Genomic DNA, 19,136 nt, shown 5'->3' with positions numbered 1-19,136 from the left:
GCTGTACTAATGAGGGTGTAACCATTGGATCCAGGGCAGTGATAGTTCCCTAATAGACAAGAGGGACACCACATATGGAGAAGCATGCCCAGTTTCTGACACACAGCCATGATGGCCATACTAGAGCAAGTCCAGCCGATTTTGAGTCTTTCAGGAGCCTGAAGAATACGAGTTTGTTTGGCATTCCGTAAAGGGAATGAATGGGTCCTCTCCAGGGTTGTTTTTTTGTTTGTTTTGTTTTGCATTGTTTTTGTTTTTACATCATGACAATAATCCAAATACAAGATTATAATGGAAAGCAAGCACAAAGACTCCTTATTGTGAGAGTTACATAGACTATAGCTAGTGCAACCATCCAGCAGGATGGGGATACCTGTGAAATTTATTCCACTGAACTGTAAACACTGTTATCAGCCCCAGACATCAAGTGGATATAAAGGGCTTAGCCAGAGCTACTGATCCTATCCAGGACTTGTTCAGTTCTGAGCCAGAACATGCTATTCAGTGCCGTGACTGCACTACCAGAAAAACTTAAACTTGTTACTCAAGTGTTTAGGTGTATTTTCCTATACAAATTGCAAGGAGAGTAGATACGCTGTGTGTGTCTATGCAATGCAGACATAGATTCACAATGCAGGAGTACAAAAGTGATTTCACATGGACATACTGAAATTGCAGCTTTGTGCCTGTTTACATTAGGATTTGTTGCTGTTACCTGTCCACTAAAGAGTCATGCCTCTCCACTTCATGTGATAGCAGTGACTGCTTCAGGTATTAGTGTAATGTGTTTATTTTACGTGATCAACCATCTCATGTTTTTCATGTAAATGTGTTGAATTCTGTTTGTGTTTGTGCAATCAGAAAAACTGAATCTTTTGAAGAATGAGTTGGAATAGATCAAGGAAAACTTTAAAGCATATAGACTATTACAAGCTATAATAAGCTATACAAGCTAGCAACAGGTATGCTAATAGAATTGAGATGCATTAAGTAGCATTTGTGATCAACTATTTTCTAAACACATTGTAGACATGCTTATCTTGATATACCATCCTATAAGTTATTTCTACATTATCCATTCACTTTAGGCAAGAACTTTCAAAGTCTGTGGCTTAACCTCCAGGATATATTTAGCAAATTGTGATTTTGTTTAATATGTCTGTTTGGTTACACAACTAAAAGTGCATCAGCCAACTAGTATTTACTATTAGTCAAATTACATAAAACTGTTGATTGTAGTTGTCTTAAAACTTTAATTTTAGTTGTTGTGTATATAAGCATAACTGCCATTTGCTGGAGGAAAGCTCTGCAAGACTTGAAAACATGGCAACTTATGCTAATAGTACACTATGTTATGGTAACACAACCAAGTCACATTGTCTTTTGAAATTAACAACAATGGAAATAGTTGGTCTGCATCTACGATAGGAGCTACAGTGACTGAAAATAATCATCTCGATGGGGTAACCCTTAGGTTAAGTCAGAAATAAGGCAGAGATAAAAATCACAATATTTCAACTGTTTTAATATCTGATTGCTGCAATTGTTTCACTGTATTTTGTTACCTTGACCACTGTAGTATGTCTTCTTGCTTCATGACACCTGGAAATGAACCTCTCTCCAGGAAGTAAAAGTTCGGCAACAAGCAGGCGGAAAAATAGGAGCCCAGAATCACAAACAAGAGAAAGAACCGTAATAAAGAAGCTAAGGCAGATACAAGAAATGACAAGGAAGGAAGAGAAAAAATGACCTTTTACCAACCATTTTTAGGAAACGAAAGCAGAAAAGTTATAAAACAGTCCGTGAAGATGAGAAATCCAAATGAGAAACAGAGGAGACATCTCATTTTGCACAACTGGCAAGTACATAGTCATATTTTATTTCCATTCTTTGGTGATTAATAGACAATGTCCTACACACCTGTTTTGATTCATGTTGGAATCTGAAGTAATCACTAGAATCAACCATGGAATTACAAAGATTAGGAACTATTATGTGGAAATCTTTCTACTGCCTCAGAGTGGGGGCAATTAAACATACCCTGCTCTAAGATGCAATGGTCCCACTCTAGCCTTTGTCATTCTTTGCCCAAGTGGAACAGACTGTCAAAAATCTGGATTTTATTGCCATGGTTTAATGGTATGAACAGCAGTTCTCTGCTCAGTTAGCATCTAATTCTCAATATCACTTCTCTGTATTTAAACATCTAATACCAATCCAAACAAACTGGATAAGATTTTAAACTAATTACTGAAAGTGGAGAATGTCATTGAAAATCAAATCTGTAACACAGAATTGCAGGAATTGGTTATCAAGTTGCCAGGACACCAACAGTGCACAAAATTCTCCACCCCACCTCCCTTGGTGATCTTGCACTAGCCTAAATAACAGATGGGGGCAACTGCAGCACTATTGGTTCTCCCACCAATAAAACATAAACTTCCTACCGTCCTGCTGATAGGGCACAGTGATTTCAACGTAAGAAGCCTCACGCTTCACATATCCTGTCTTAACACCAGTGGTAAGTGTTTTTTGTCTCCACTGTGGAAAGCCCTTTTCACACCTTGCTGCTCCTGCTAAACCATGCAGACAACAATGCAGACTCTGGGGGCATAATTGGGATTGATTAGTCAATGTGCCGAGAGGGAAGAAAAATTGCAGTGAAGTGTCAGCTGCTTCTGTCATGGCACTGACACAAAAACAGGAGCCATGGCAACCTGAAATATCAATGCTGCAAAAATAAATCTATATATTAAAAAGAATAAATAAACTCTCCAAAATGTTGCTGCAGAAGATAGTTCTGAAATTCTGTAGAATTACAGAAGCAGTGAAAATAGAATATAAATTGCAGGAAGAGAATAGCTTTGTTCTCATGCAAGATGGAACAGTATGAATAGACATTCGAAGCTATTTACAGACTAAATATATTTCAATAAACCAGGATGAAAAAAAAAATGAGATTTTGTATTGGAAACATTTCTAATCATGGCCACAGAACCTGTCATGCTGTAGATTCAAGATTTTTGGCTTCTTTCCTTTTCTCTTTGGGATCTATGGTCTTCTTCTTGGTGATCCGAGACATGGACTTGATCTTAGAACCAAACTGAGTGTATACTCCCACAGAGTGGTCTATAGATCAGTTTACATCAATGAATTAGACATCTTGGAAGTGTTCCATGAGACTGCAGCTTGCATGTGTAGCTTGAGTACCTCCAACCTGCAGAATCAGATAATACAAAAGATCAGCCTCCATCTTGTTTATAAACTCCCTTTTAAATACTGAAAAGGTGCAGTGAGGTCTCCCCAAAACCTTCTCTTCTCCAGGCAAACAAGCACGGCTCCCTCAGCCTTCCTCCATAGGAAAGGTGCTCCATCCTTCTGAGTATCTTCATGGTCTCCTCTGCACCTGTTCCAGCAGTTCCACGCCTTCCGCTGGGGACCCCAGGACTGGACACAGAACTCCAGGTGAGGCCTCAAGGCCTCAAGACTCTCCCTCAAGAGAGAGAATCACCAGGTGATCACCGGTCATGCATCTTCACCTACCGCTGTAAGGGATCTGATTCTGCTAGCTGCACATCAGTATCAGACATATTATTGTGTGGGTGCAGCACGTGAGTTCACAGTGGTAACCTCTGCACAGCTCTTAGAGAGTGCAGAGAGATGTGGCTTTCTGTGGTTACTTTAAAGCTAGTTCACATCCACACCAGTTTCACCCAAACCCCCAGCTGCATGGGAGAAACAGCACCAGTGCTGTTTTCACACACATATCCTCTACACATTGCTGAGGACAGACTTCTACCTCAGCTCCCTGTTTGGGCCAGCAGTTTGCTTTATGCCTCATGGCTGAAGTATAAAAATCTTAAAATCTTGGTTGGAGTAAAACCTGGTGTCTACCAATAAAGTCTTATCTCTGCCCTTATTTGGCTACCTTTCTCTGCAGCAGTCCTTCAATTTAAAGTGTTTGCAGTTGGATAGTTTGTTGAACAAGCTAATGTGAATGTGGTATTTATAAAAATTCATGAATATTACTTCTTTGTCCACAGTACATAATTATATTTGCTTGACTGACATCAAGAAATAATCATTCTGAAAAAAGTTTTTTAAAATTGCATAGGATTTTCTATGGAAACCAGTGTAATAAACAAGAGTCTATAGCAGAGTAATGCAGAGCTATAGAGCTGCCTGAGCACAGCTGCATTAGCACACAGATCCTCTCTTTCCAGTCTCATTAATATTTCAGATCATTCCACAGTGAACACTTATTCTTATGAGGCCCAGCAATGTGCCAGAGACAGCCTCATGGAGAGGAATAGTACTCGAATTTCCATTCAAAGTCTGGTCCAGTTTCTCCAGGGAAAGGAAAAGTGAGCAATCACGAAACTGAAGTGCCAGCATGTCTTCAGAAAACTTCTGCTAGACTTTGAGAGTGCTAAGGAAAAATTCCCTGCTGCAGTGGGGGAACTGGTGTGAATTTCCTTTCTCTGCTGCAGTGAATTTAGCGACATCCACAGACTGACTTAAAGTGACTCCCCAGCAGTATTAAATTCCCTTTAACAGACTGACTTATGCCAGTGATTTACAAAAATATCTCCCTGGAATGCTTCCAAACATACCACAGATGCTGGCAAGCTCAGTTCCAAAAATAGTCCTCAGCTAACAGCTTCCAAGCTCCACACAAGAGTCAAATTGCCTCACTTCAACATGGAGCTACGTTCTTTTTGTCAGAGACCTCACCTCCCTCTCCAGGTGTGTGTCCTGGTTTCAGTGGGGGCAGAGTTGGTTTTCTCCATCGCATCTGGTACGATGCTGCGTTTTGGCTTTGGGAAAAAAAGACAGTGCTGACAGCACAGCGGTGTTTCTTTCAGCTGTCGCTGAGCAGTGCTGCACAGAGCCGAGGCCGTTCCACTTTCTCGTACCGTCTGCAGAGAGGGGCTGAGGGGGCACGGGGAGCTGGGAGGGGGCAGAAGCGGGACAGCTGGCCCAAATGGCCACAGGGATGTTCCATGCCATATGGCGTCCTGTGGAAAAGCGGTAACGCTGAGGGGAGTTGGCTGTGGGGGGCGGCCACTGCGTGGGGACTGGCTGGGCATCAGTCAGTGTGTGGTGAGCAGTTGTGTTGTGCTTTGTAAATACGTATGAATAAATATTATTATTATCATTACTATTATTTCTCTCTTCCTCTTCTGTGATAGTAAATAGTTTCTATCTCAACCTACAGTTTTTTACATTATTTTCCCCATTCTCTCCCTCATTGCCCTGGGAGCAGTGGGGAGTGAATGCCTGCACAGTGTTGAGCTGTTGCTGGGTTAAACCACAGCAGTGTAATGATGAGGAGTAGAAAAAAGTAGACCCTGATACAGGAGAGAAAGCCCAGGCCACAGGGAGCTGTTACTGCGGCTTCATAAATATTGACAACACATTGCTTTAGGGGGTACTGGCACAACAACGGGAACATTTTTTGTATGCCACCCTGTCATTGCCTTTAGTTAACAGTCTGCAAGTTTGCATTAGCTCTGACCTCAGTGCCCTGGTACTGGTGGAGAAGCAGTGACAGCCAGCACCCCATGGCTTCTGGAGAGCATGGCTGCATCACCATCCCCTTCTGCCCATCCATATCATGGGTTACTGCCTCTGTGACAGAGAGGGGCAAAGCTGTGCTTGTGTGTCAGCAGCCACAGATTGTAGTCCCTCCTCTTTCTTTGAAATCATCACGGAGCTGAGCTCTTGCTGCCCTCCTGTGAACTGTGATAGCCACTGTGCAGAGCCACCTCCCATCCCACTATCTCTGCCACAAATAGCTGCAACCTTTAGCCAACAGACAGGACTAGAAGCAAAGGGAAATAAATAGCTCCAAGTGCAACAGCTAGAGACAGGGCCTCAGCACAAATGAGTCAGCACAGCCCCAGCTGTACCAGCTACAGGCTGGCTTTGCTTACAGGCTGCATGCCAAAGCACAAAGAGAGAACTTCCCAACTGCTTGTCATTGTTACAGTGAGTGTAATACAACTATATCTAAGGCTTTGTCTTAAAATAGGCAGCACTTCCCGTCCCCACTGCATGGAATTTTTCACAAGCCGGGCAGCACCAGGGATGTTTTCACAATACTTGTGTGTTTGGAAGCATGGCCTTTCCCTCCTGGCAGCACATCAGATGTTGTTACCACTGTAGTATTTCAGTACTGCTGAACAGTGCTTGCAAACATCCATATGAACTGTAAGATGTTCCACTAAATTTCTTTTTTGAGTGTGTGTGGGGGGGGGGGGTGCATTTTCATTGATTCTTACTGCTGATGTTTCAGTCATCCAATTAAGAAACAAAAAGAATGAATGCAATGTGACCCACACATGCCAAATAAGCAGAATGAGTGAGTACTTGAAATACACAGTCTGAAATTTGTTTGCATAAGCTGCTGTAAGAACAATTCAAAAACCTATCTTAGTAGAAATCAGTTTTGGCAAAAGAGGCAAATCATTACATATTTTGTTCGCTACAAAGATTACAGTCAGTGATTTGCACAATCAATGATTAGTTCCAGGAAACAGCATCTTGTTGAATACCTGGGAAACCACGGAGGTTTATTTGCTATATATAATTCATAAAATCACATTCTTACAGCATTCACAAGGCACCTTCCACCACAGCATTTTTTTAATGATAACATATACTCCAGAAAACACTTCTTTCATTTATAAGAGATCACATACACTACATACTGTTCCAGTGCGTTCTGAAGCAACATTCTGCTAATGCAACACCCCTCTTTTTCCTACAACAAGATTCACTAATCTACTTTCAAAATGTTAACTTGCTTTGAGATTTAATTTAAAAAGATTAAATCCATTTTTGTGCAGATTTGTATGTTGTAATTACTAACATTTGATATAATGAAACACAAAAGCAAAACAAACAGACATTCCAGAAACTGTATTTCATTACTGGTGTGCTAAATAACCCTCCATAGTTCTCAGTCTCTAAGCAAGAGCGTAATCAAACTGGCCTTTCTCCAGCCCATCAAGTCCATCAGCCCAGGTTGAGGTTGGCATACTCCGGTAGGGGTCAAGGAGAATTCGGAAGCAGCGAACGATGAGGATTCCCAAGAAAATAAATAATAAAATCACAAAGGCAAAGGTTGTTTTCTGTTCCAGGGTCATGCTAGAATCTGGTGTCACGTTCCCAGATGGCACCAAAGTGGCAGTGAGTATCTCTCCGTCCATCATCCAGGGAAGATGAAACGAATAATCCCACAGTCTCCTCCTTTTCATCATTAGTTTGCTGAGGCCATAGTAGAAGCCATTTAGATACACTTCGTTATCTGTGGGGCAAGGGGAGAAGCAACGTTAAATGTGAATAGCCCTTTTGTTTGTTTACTTCAATGCAACTTTCTCCTAGTGAAGAAAAATGAGACGGAGAAAAACTAGGCAGCAGTTTTGCTTGCCTCTCTGTGTCATGTATGCAAGACCTGCAGAAATCCCGTATTGCTTTGTTGGCAGTGCAGAGTCCAGCCATTGGTGCTAAATGTCACCAGAACCTGAACTGGCAGTAACCTCTCTGCTTTACCTTGTCACTCAGACTAGGGTAGAACATTTCTTGCAAAGGATAAAGGAGGGTTTTGATCACGCAGCTCCATTGGTTTCCCTACAGAAACAGCAAGTGGGAGGCAAACTGCATGCTCTGCTGCAGGACAGGTTAACTACAGCTGATAGAAACCTAAGTGGAGGCTTGAAAGACGAGTGTATTTATGGCTTTAAACACAGTGACCAAAAATGTTTTGAGGTGGGATGATTCAGGATCTGATACAGCACAGTAGTATATATGTGTCTCCAAGATGGAAGGCAATGACCATTCAGTGCTCTGTAACACTGCATCATTTAAGAGGAAAGTGCATAAACTGTTTGTTTTTGAAATGAGAGGAAAATAGTTAGGAAAACACCCTAAAATAGGTCAATTGGTAATTGAGCTTAAAGGCAAATGTTTCTTCTTACTTAAAACCACAGTTAGATTTACGAGCGTAGTTAGCAAGCAAATGGTATTTATGTCATCTGCCCATTGCCACCAGAAGAACTGCCAAGACTTGTGGCTGAATTTGTTTCTGGACAGCAGGGCACATGCTGCACCACCACCAGACTGGCACTTGAGCAGCTATCACCATCTTCCTGGGTGTCTGCTAGATTCTCAATGCTGGGTTCTGCTCCTCGTGGGAAGGAAGAACAGCTGGATGTCAGCAGGTATGATCTGTGACACCACTGATATGACCTGAGATGTATCCTCAGGAAAAGGAACAAGGAAGCCCAAAGGGTGAGGTGATCTTGTCATGCTAGTTGTAAGAGGAAGAAATAGGAGCAAAAGAACACAACATCATGGATGGTATGCACATAATGGAACTTCCAAGCAGTTAGATCTGCTCTGCCACTGGTCTTGGGTCAGTCATACTGTCATATTGCTGGGATTATTCTAAATACACCTCAAATAAAATGGAGAAATTATTAAAGCAACACGAATACTGGAATTGCACAGTTATTATTCCCTGATTCAATTCACTTCAACTTCAGCTGATGATTGAAAGAATAGGAAGATCCAAAATTTTAACGTCTGATCTTTTGGAAGTATCAGATATCAGCTAACCAAAAATTAGAATCATAGAATCATAGAATCACTAAGGTTGGAAAAGACCCACAGGATCATCCAGTCCAACCATCCGCCCTTCATCAATGGTTCTCGCTAAACCATGTCCCTTAACACAACATCCAAACGCTCTTTAAACACCACCAGGCTCGGTGACTCCACCACCTCTCTGGGCAGCCCATTCCAGTGCCTGACCACTCTTTCAGAGAAGTAGTATTTCCTAACGTCCAGCCTGAATCTTCCCTGATGAAGAATTGTAGAAGAATGTCTAACAGAGAGAAATAAAACTTAAAAAATTCTTTACTCAGAGGGCGGTGAGGCCTTGGCATAGCTGCCCAGAGAAGCTGTGGTGCCCCATCCCTGGAGATGCTCAAGGCCAGGTTGGATGGGGCCCTGGGCAGCCTCAGCTGGTGGGGGGCAACCCTGCCCATGGCATGGGTTGGGGCTGGGTAGGCTTTTGATCCTTCCAATGCAAACCATTCTATGGTTCTATGATTCTATGATTCTATGATACTGTGATTTTGGGATTTGGTGATTCTATGATTCTAATTTGGCTTCAGGAAACTCTACAGCACACATATGATATCATGGACTTTTATGTTGTTTAAGAATATGCTGTCAACTGTACACATATACACACCGAACACTCTCATCTCAGACTGCGGTCTCAAGATGCAGTGTCCCAAGTTTGCTCTCACACATCTAAGGGTTCTAGGAAATGCTTTCCTAGTAGTTTTCTAGTTGTTCTCTGAATGCTGTGGGTAACTATGGGAGAAAATGAAGAAGATGGAGAATCTGCAACTGTCAGGAAAGACCAGATTTTGATATGCGGGTTTTAAGTGTCAAGCTCAGAATACACGTAAGTCTCAGCACACATTATCTTTCCAGTTTTTGAAGAAACTTGACTTCAGAAAGATATATGCAATCAATGACTCAGCAACAAGCATATGCAGTTCAATATTTTTCTTCAGGCCCTGAGTAGGCACTTATTCTTGATTATACAGAGAAGAGCCAGATACTTGTTTCCACACCACTAAAAGCTATTCACTGAATGTAAGAATGGACAGAATGTCCAATAATTTTACATTTAAGAGCTTTTCACACTCTGAATGCTAATCTTTATGCTATAGATTATCTGCAGCAAAATAGCAAGAGTGCATTGCAAAGCTGAAAGGAACATATTTCTCAGGCTTTGGGCTGCAGACAATTTTCTGAGTGCAATCATTACACTGTATGATTGCAAGGTTTCAGGGGGCAGGTGGTTTGTCTCCACAGAATGGCCTGGTACCTGGCATAACCACATCCTTTGCCATCCTAGTGATACAGGCACACAGGTACTTGAAAGCAGAATGTAATTAGCTAATGACATTAATTGAGTGTTATTTATAGGCAGAGATAATGAATTTGGCATGGAAGCACCTTGGCACTTGGACCACAACAGTGTGGTCCGCCACATTCCTATTCCTGTCTGCAGCAGCTGGTGAACATTGCACAGGAAACCCTGAGCCTGACACCTCCCTCCCTGCCTGCCAATGCCAATTGTGTCAGCAGAGCTTCACTGGAGCCAGGCATGAGTTATTCCTTCCTATTGAAAATGTTCTCTGTCTAGGAACCACACATAAATGGCAAAATAATATTAAGCTGTACTTTCTTGTATAAGAATGACTGCCAATGGCCAATGGCATCCTGGCTTGTATCAGAAATAGCACAGTCAGCAGGACTACAGAGGTCCCACTGTACTCAGTACTGGTGGGGCAGAACCTCAAGTACTGTCTTCACTACAGGAAAGACATTGAGGCCCTGGAGTGTGTCCAGAGAAGGGCAATGAAGCTGTGAGGAGTCTGGAGCACACGTCTTATGGGAAGCAGCTGAGGGAACTGGGATTGTCCAGTCTGGACAAGAGGAGGCTCAGGGGAGACCTCTGGGGGAGATGGGGGTCAGCCTCTTTTCCCATTAAATAGCAATAGGACTGAAGTTGCGCCAGGGGAGGTTCAGGTTGGACATGACCAAAAATTTCTTCTCAAAGAGGGTGGTGAGGCACTGGCACAGGCTGCCCAGGGAGGTGTTGGAGTTACCATCCCTGGGGCTGTTCAAGAACCGTGGCACTGGGGGTCATGGTGAGGATGGGTTTGCAGTTAGACTAGATGTTCTTAGTGGTCTTTTCCAATATTAATGAGTCTGTGTTTCTCAGCCTGTTCCAGTCACTGAGAAATGAGGCAAGTTATGCTACGGGTGGAAAAATCTCAAGGTTGTTTAAAAATGAGTTGATGCACCTCTAGGTGCTGACCTTCTTTATTTCACATCTTAGATAAACACAAAAATGATAGAATAAACAGATTATCCTTCATTTAAATAACTAGCCCTACTCTTTTTTTTCTTTTTCTTTTTTTTTTCTTTTTTTTTAAGCAGAGGCGTGCTATTCAATTACTTTCTATAATGGATTCCTAGCAGATGTGACTAATCCATTGTTTAATAAGTACACAGCTGCATACCACTCTATCTATATCAGGTTCTTCTTATTATTTCTCCTTGTCAGTGTGTGCACGTCCATTATGTAGTTCAATTATGGATCTTCCTGAGGTGGGGCTTACATTCTAGATAATAAATTTTTAAAGAAATAAAGGGATTGAACTGAACCTGCATATTATTAGAAGCACTGAGTTGGCATATTAGTCCTTAGTACATCCCAAGATTTAATAAACATCATATAGTTTCAGGTGGCTACCTGTAACCTTCTAGATAACTTATTAGCATAGGACATGGTCAATGTCACCAAATGACAACTTCTTCTGGTTAAGCCACCATGGTTTTTGAAGTTAAAATGACAATGAGTTAGTTTGATAATAGAGCACCTTTGATTGGTGTTTCTGGACTTTCAGCATCTCATATGTTTCAAAGTTGACTGTAGTTGAAAATTGCTCTAGGATAAAAGAATTTCCTTAGGGAAATTCTTACTTTAAAAACGGTAGGACAAATGGAAAGAATGGTTCCTAAAGCTGCATCTATAGAAATAACATACTTACTAATAAACCAGTAAATTCGGGTTTTTCTCTGTTATTTAAACAGCCCTCCCCCTTATTACCATATGCAACATAAATGGCATTTTGTGGCAATACACGTATGTGTACATTCTTATTGTGAAAGTCTTGTACGTTCATGAGAATTCACAAAGAGACTGTAAGAAATCATATTCACATCCTGCTGTAATTTCACTTTTACACTTTTTCTGAATTTCACTATCCTACTCATTCATAAACTCTTCAGGAATTCTGTTCATGTGTTTGCAGTATGGCACAAATACTCAGAGACACAGCAAAGACTCTGCAGATGACCTTCAGACTAATCACTCTGATTAGTGTTAGTGTCCCCTCATCTTCCAAAAGCAATGACGAAGTGGTAACTCAAGAAACTATTAAAGACATCCAAATCAAAATGCAATATATATGGTCTATGTGAACCTGGATTTAAAGCAGGTATTTTAATAATAATAATAATAATTAAAAAAAAAAAGTTAAGAATAAAACACCATAACACCATAAGAGTAGCAGCAACTGTTTATTAAAGTTTCTTGGCAGATCATTCACAGCACAGTTCTGTCTATATCACATAAAACAAATAGGCCTTTGAAACGACCAGGTTGAAATCTTCATGAGTCATGGGATGTATGGTGCTAACTAGACCCAAGGCCAAATATATTGCTACTGCAGCAAGCTACCATTCTAATTACTTAATTACCATCTAGCCTAGTTACACTTTTGACCTTGTAAAATTTAAGTGATAAAGATTACATTTAAGAATGATCGCATCAAGACCAAGGCTAAACAGAGTATTCACTCTGTTTCATGTCAACCCCTGGGGAATTTTCTCTGCCCTTTTCTCATTCACTTGAGAATTACTGGAGTAGTCTGTAAGGACAAAATATGGTCTTGCGACTGTGCTAGGTGCTTCACAGTGTATGCACAACATTTAGGTATCCTATGTTAGTGGACCAATTGGATTTCCATTATGAAATATCTCATGGAATGTAGCAAGCACACAACTGTGCCAAGCCCATGCACATGATTTTCCTATACCACCCATACTAGTTTCACTGATTACTCACTTCCTTAGCTACAAAAACACACGGCAAGTCTCTTCAGGCTCAAACATCTGTACGCAAACTGTTTGAGCAAAGATATTTCCATGTGCTCACAGCTCAGTTGCTGTGACAGACATTTTAAGCCTGCTGTTGGTAAACAAAACTTGACTACAGAAAGGTACGAGGCTAAAAATTAAATTACATATTCCATACCCTTGTATTCAAATTTTGCCTTACATACATTTGAACTGTACTTTGTAACAATCAATCACTGCACACTCTAAGTGGGCATATTAACAACACCTATCTTTATTCTTATATTTTGTCTTCTTCTTGTTAAATATTTGTTATCAAACTGACATTGTTGCGGTTTTTTTTTTTTTTTTTTTTGCATATACTCATCTTCATCATCTTGTTAACAGCTCTTTGCATGATAAATGACAGTCTTGGTGTGCCTTTCAGCTGCTGACATTGTTAAAGCAAATTGATGGGGTAAACTTTAGCAATAAAGCAAAGCTAGAGAGTAATCAGTTCTTTTTTTCTCTAGACCATGTTTAATACAATGTACCTCACTTCTACTTAATGCACCATGGAAAGCTGAAAAAGAAACGTCACCTTTAAAGGACTATACATACTATAAGATGTGTGAGGATGATTTATGCAGAAAAAAAAAAAGCCAAAGTTAGTCTAAAAGATTGGATTACTCACTGTGTTTGCTGAAGTAATTGTTAGCTTTATGAATGCTACCTGTGAAGATTTGAAAGCAAGAATCTGTGAAACAGCCAAGTATTTACACCATCCAGGAACCTGTGCAGTGGTTTCAAATATATACATGACAGACTCCTTTCCTTCCTCTCTATGCCCTCTTCTTTTAGAAAGAGAGAATACAGATACTCAGGCATCAGCGTTGGAAGTCTTCTCCACAAACAGTATCTTAAATGTATGGTTGTAATAAAATAATAAAACATTCTAAAACCTTTAAAAGCAGTAATATAGTTAAAATCCTTACAGGCTCTGTTATATATGAATCAGCAGGTGAACAATTTCTTGCCTTAAGTCACAAATCCTTACGCCACCTCCCCACTTCCCTTCTCAAAAAAATGATTTTCAGTTCAAAATTACATAAAATAGCAAATGATAAATTGTAATACACTTTCTGAAGAGAAAACTGAAGATGCAGCAACATAATTGGTACACATTCATTTAATCACTGTAAATTTTAAGTCTAATGTCAATATTACCAATCTACTCTGTAGGATTTATTTTATCTAGACATCATTAATCATGCACGTATGATACAAAGGTTGTAAGTTTTTAAAATAAATAAGAAAAATTAGGTAATCAATTTCTGTGAAAAAAATACCTTTATCTAGTTGAGAGGAAACTTGACCCACTTCCCACTGCAGCAGTTACAGGTAGTTACAAGTTGTACTGTTAGTTTCCATTCTTCCCTACATTTCTTCTGTTTCTAAGCATAAAAGACCAGGACTGCAAAGGCATCGGTGAACACCCAACTTCAAAACCTGCCTTTTAAAGCCTTAGATTTTTTTTTTTTTCCAAAAAAAATAAAACAAACTGGAATGAGAATCATATTCGTGTGTTAGAAGTAATTATCTGACAATGCTGTAGTTCTTTAAAGGGAAGCTATAATTTCAGTTCTGCCTCGGCAACACTTCTGTGGATTCTGCTTCACTGAGTACAGCAGGAGCCGTGCAGGCTGTCTGAAACCATCTTCAGCTGAACATTAACATTCAAAAGGTGTACCAAGAAAAAAAAAAGAAGAAGAAAAAAAGAAGAAAAGAAAAGAAAAGCAGGGGATATTCCCACATTTTTGCAAAATCAGAGGTATAATCTGCTAGTATTTCTCTCTTATTCTGTATTGATTGCTGTCAGTATCTCTTTCTTTATTTTGGCAGTAAACTCACCTTTTATCAGACAGTCTCCATATTGATGACAATTTGTGATCTTCAGTGAAATACAATAACCTTTTCATATTGGTTGTAAATTATAAATTAACAATAAATTATAAATTAAATTAACACTTACTAAACTTCAGTGGATCGTATGCATACCAATGATGCATTTTCTTAGAAAATAAAGTGACCTTACAATGCAGTATACTCACTAGCATTTACTGTTCAACTTTTATCTAGAGATTTTTGCCCTGGGAGCTGTTCTTGTTTCCACCTACTAAAGCTGCCCTTGATATAGCTGCATTTTATTTTGAGGGATAATGACTAAAGCAAGAAGGTTCCTGTTTTCCTTTCCCATGGGAAAATAAAGCAGTTTCAGTGTGTCAGTCAAATAGACTCATTAAATAATGTAAGGTGTTTTTTTCCCCCAAAGTTTCTACTTACTTAAAAACAGGTAAAACCACACACGCTCACACACTCACTCCAAACCATTCAAGGGTGACAGAATGTCATTCATTCTTATCTTTAAAGAGAACTTGTGTTTCTTGATATCCCACCCTGCCATAGATCAAGAATGGACTATGGGATAGTGATCTCTTTTCATTTTTCGTTCAGATTTCTGATATGGAAAATAGATTTGAAGCTCAAATCCCAACAATCTTCCTTTCTCATCCTAATGTGGATTTTCCTGTGGAAGTATCTTTTATTTTAGAGCTCTAACTTTGCCAACTGCATTGTGGTTGGCAGGGTTAATGCTGTGGAGTGTGGGACCGTGGTATCATGCATTTTATAGGACAAAATATGCTTTCAGAGATAAGAAAAAGCTGCTGTTTAGATTACCACAATGCAGAGGTGGTCATTTTGTGGACACCCATGCACAGAAGCAGAAACCCACAGTCCCATGGGGGACTATTTTAAACCCATTCACAGCCTGGCTTCTCATGCTTTACACAGAGATAGAGGGAAGCATCTCCTTTTGCTCTCTGGGATAACTTTCCACCTCCTTGTTCTCCCTTGCACACACAGACATTCATCACTCTGATGTGGTGTTCTGCATCCTCTGAGTCCCTCAGGATCTTTTCCCTCTAGACTAGCTTCAGAAATGGGTGTCTTAGGCCCACCGCTTCTCTCCTTGTGAGTCAACCTCTAATTTTTTATTCTTCCAGGATTTTCCACTCTCTCAACCTGAAGTCCTGCAGCTGAGGCACATTTGATTCACCCCACTGCTATGGCAAGAAATTGTTACACAGCTAATTGTCTACTGGTACCTCCTCCACCCCACTCCCTCCTGTCTGTAACATTCATGACAAGACTTGACAAAAGAGGCTGTACTACATTCCCAGGAAATTTCATGACAGTGATTTTGTAACACCAGGCAGAAGCTGTATTTTGCATTTATCTTCTCTCAAATCATACGGTCTCACAGTTTCAATAGTTCCCTACTGCAGCACCACTGCTTTGTAATCCTGGAAAACTGATGTGTTTTATAGAGTGCCTCAGAGAAACTCCTACTTCCTTTTAAACAGTCCTCATCATAATCAAAGTTGTCATCCACTCAGCTCCAAGTAGCTGAGAAATTCTGCAAGTGAGGTCTCTCCTGGAGTACTGCATCCAGATACGGAGTCCTCAGTACAGGAGAGATGTGGACTTGTTGGATCACGTCCAGGAGAGAGCCATAAAAATGATCCAAAGGACGGAACACCTCTCCTATGAGGACAAGCTGAGAGAGCTGGGGCTGTTCAGCCTGGAGAAGGCTCTGGGGAGAGCTGATAGCTGTCTTTCAGTACCTAAGAGAGTTTTAAGACAGAAGGGGACAGACTCCTTAGCAGGGTCTGTGGTGATAGGACAAGAAAAATTGGTTTCAGACTGGATATAAGAATTTCATAATCAGGGTGGTGAAGCACCAGCACAGGTTGCCCAGAGATGTGGTGGACACCTCATCTCCGTAGACATTCAAGGTCAGGCTGGACTGGGCTCTAAGCAATCTTATCTAGCTGTAGGTGTTCCGGTTTATTGCAGAGAAATTAAACTAGGTGGCCTTCAGTGGTCCCTTCCTACTCAAACAATTCTACAATTCCATGATTCTATGATTTCTTAGGGGAAAATAATTTGTAAGAGCATCAATCTGTAACCCAGCAACAAGGGAATTCCCAAAGAAGAAGGTGGGTTTTATTTTTTTCCTATTGCTCTGTATGCATTTTGTTAGAGAGAAGAAATAAAACTCAGAAGTAATCCAGGGAACAAGATGGATAACTTTTATAAGCTGGGTACAGATGCCAAAAAATGTGAATTGAACCCCGGAGGTGGCTTCTGTAGTGCTCTTACCATGTTCTGCTCCCAAAAAGCTACCAGTAGAGCCAGGAGTTGAGTAGGGAACCCTGGGATGTGTCACGCAGGCCCACTGCCTTTTTGGAAAGGGAAGAGGGGAGGACAGACTAGAGAGTTCAAGCAGGTAATACTTAGAGCTAGTTTTCTTCAGTCCATTTAATGTTGCTTTAGGCTTGTAAAGGTTGGTTTTACCTCATGGTGCAGGTCAGTATTCCAGGACCTGGAATAAGGGAATCAAATTCAGCCCCAGGGACTACAGTTTTGTCTCATTTGAAAGTATAATGTTGAGCATATGTCTTTGAAAGGAAATAGCTCTGAATTCTGAAATATCAGAAACATTGGTTTTTCAGGTAATTTCCTACCGCACTGCTAACTGGATGAATTTGCATTTCCAGTTATTTAAGAGGAAAGATCCTTTCCTGTTCTTAAAAGAAAATTTTTCTCAGCCAGTACCATTAAAATATTTTCTGTACCTTCGACTTCCTTTTCTATAAAGCTGTATTTCAGTCTTCATAACTTTTTTGAAATAGGAGACTTGGAGGTAATCGTATTTACTATTGACATGGGCTTCATTTCAAAAATCTGTATCAATCCCAAAAGGTGTAAATAAAGGCAATCTTTCAGGTAACAACTAGATTTTGATTAAAAGCTATAAATGCGATCCTGAGGCATTCACCACAGCTCTCTAAGAAACACTCCTGCCAGCTTTTTATGTGCTTCTATTTCTGTCCACCCACAGAATTATCACTGACTTTCAGGGGCAGCAGACAGCTGTGTGCAGCCAATGCAGTGCTGTGCCAGCAGCGATGTGCTGAGGGCTTGGAGGCCAGCATTCCTTTGCAGGCCCTCTGCCACCAGCCTGCCTTCTCCTGCAGGAGCTGAAGGACCAAATGTTTGAGCTGAGCCCCTCCAGCCAACATCTGGGCTTTCTGCAACAGGTTGAAAGGTCAAGCAGGGAGGAAAGCCATCAGCCCCTTTGGCGTCTTCTCTCCTCAAAAGGGGGGCAAGCCCAGTAGGTTCAGTCAGCAGGTCATGTATTAAGCTGCTGAGCTCAAATCTTCTTTTTTCCTGCAGTTGGCTTTAATGTCTATAGAAATCTGGAGGTATACCCCCCTTGACACTTTTGGCCAACAAATGAGTAGGGGCTGGTAGGTGCTGTAAGCGTTACAAGCACAGGCATGGTGTCTGGCCAGATGTCACTGGCTGGACGCCAGGATGCCCGGCCCCACTCCTCCTGCCAGGCCCCATGGTGCTGCTACGGGCACTCTCTACATCCACCACAAAAGGACATTTCAAAATATAAATCCACAGGCTGTATTCAGGAGCCCACTGAGTCAGTTGTGCTGTCTCTTCGGGGTAATTTCTTTGCTTGCTTTGGTTTGCACATGCAGGAAGAAGTGTTCTTTGGTGGGCCTGCTAAAGTACTTCACGTAGGTAATGCCACTGAGATACTGGGACTCTTCAGACTGGAGAAGAAAAGACTGAGAGGGGGTCTTATCAATGCTTAAAAATATGTAAAGGATGGGTGTCAAGCGGATGGGGCCCAGCGACAGGACAAGGGGCAACAGGCACAGCTGGAAAACATGTGCTGCATACAAACATGGGGAAGTACTTCTTTGCTGTGAGGGTGACAACAGCACTGCAACAGGCTGTGGAGCATCCTTCTCTGGAGATATTCAAAACACACCTAGATATTTTTCTGCGCAACCTGCTGAAGGGATCCTGCTCTAGCAGAGAGTTGGACTCTATGAACTTCAGAGGTCCCTTCCAACCCTTAAGATCCCGTGAATAACATTCACTTATCAGCAAACTCTCTAGAGAGCTCCCTGGCTCTGTGCCACTGCCTCAGGGCAGGCCCAGCCCAGCGCCGCCTGCCCGCCTGGCCCGCCCATTCCACGCACTGTCAGACAAACGGTAGATAGGTGTTTCTGTGGCAGCTCCTGCAGGCCTCCCGTACATGTTTGTTTTGACACATTGAAAATAATAAAGAACTGGAACATTTGTATAGGGTGCGTCAACCCTGAGAATTTATTTATTTTTTTATGTCCTGCCAGGACAAGGTGGGAAAGTTTAAAGCCTTCAGATGTCTGAAGGAAAAGTGATTTTACAGCTCTGGTGACTGTGTAACTCTATTCACTTGTCCCAGTGTAAAATGGTTATCCTGTGTTTTCATATATTTCTGTCTCATGCTGGCC

At 41.2% G+C, this 19,136-nt stretch overlaps 1 protein-coding gene across 3 annotated transcripts; it reads right to left on the bottom strand.

Annotated features, from left to right (window-relative positions):
- Positions 1-6,567: 6,567 nt before the first annotated feature.
- CTXN3 (cortexin 3) lies at positions 6,568-16,261 on the bottom strand. Of its 3 annotated transcripts, none has more exons than XM_046905168.1 (2): positions 14,747-16,261; positions 6,568-7,312 (listed from the first exon to the last, which is right to left on the bottom strand). In XM_046905168.1, the coding sequence occupies exons 1-2, from the start codon at positions 14,829-14,831 to the stop codon at positions 6,972-6,974; spliced, it is 426 nt and encodes a 141-aa protein (XP_046761124.1). In that variant the 5' UTR covers positions 14,832-16,261; the 3' UTR covers positions 6,568-6,971. The 3 variants fall into 3 exon arrangements, with proteins under 3 accessions (XP_046761124.1, XP_015136006.1, NP_001289118.1); XM_015280520.3 differs by having other exon boundaries at positions 14,064-16,259; NM_001302189.1 differs by lacking the exon at positions 14,747-16,261 and having other exon boundaries at positions 6,576-7,312.
- Between the last annotated feature and the right edge of the window lie 2,875 nt (positions 16,262-19,136).

Source organism: Gallus gallus, chromosome Z (assembly GCF_016699485.2).
Source record: "Gallus gallus isolate bGalGal1 chromosome Z, bGalGal1.mat.broiler.GRCg7b, whole genome shotgun sequence".
Taxonomy (NCBI): domain Eukaryota; kingdom Metazoa; phylum Chordata; class Aves; order Galliformes; family Phasianidae; genus Gallus; species Gallus gallus.
The sequence above is the reverse complement of the archived record's forward strand: the minus strand, read 5'-3'. Positions and strand labels throughout refer to the sequence as shown.

What these genes read in the sequence shown, in the direction of transcription:
- CTXN3 (XM_046905168.1), bottom strand. Translation starts at nt 14,831, where the DNA reads ATGCTAGTGAGTATACTGCATTGTAAGGTCACTTTATTTTCTAAGAAA. An exon ending in ATACGATCCACTGAAGTTTA is followed by an intron (nt 7,313 to 14,746) that starts GTAAGTGTTAAT and finishes CTTGCCCCACAG; the next exon opens with ATAACGAAGTGTATCTAAAT.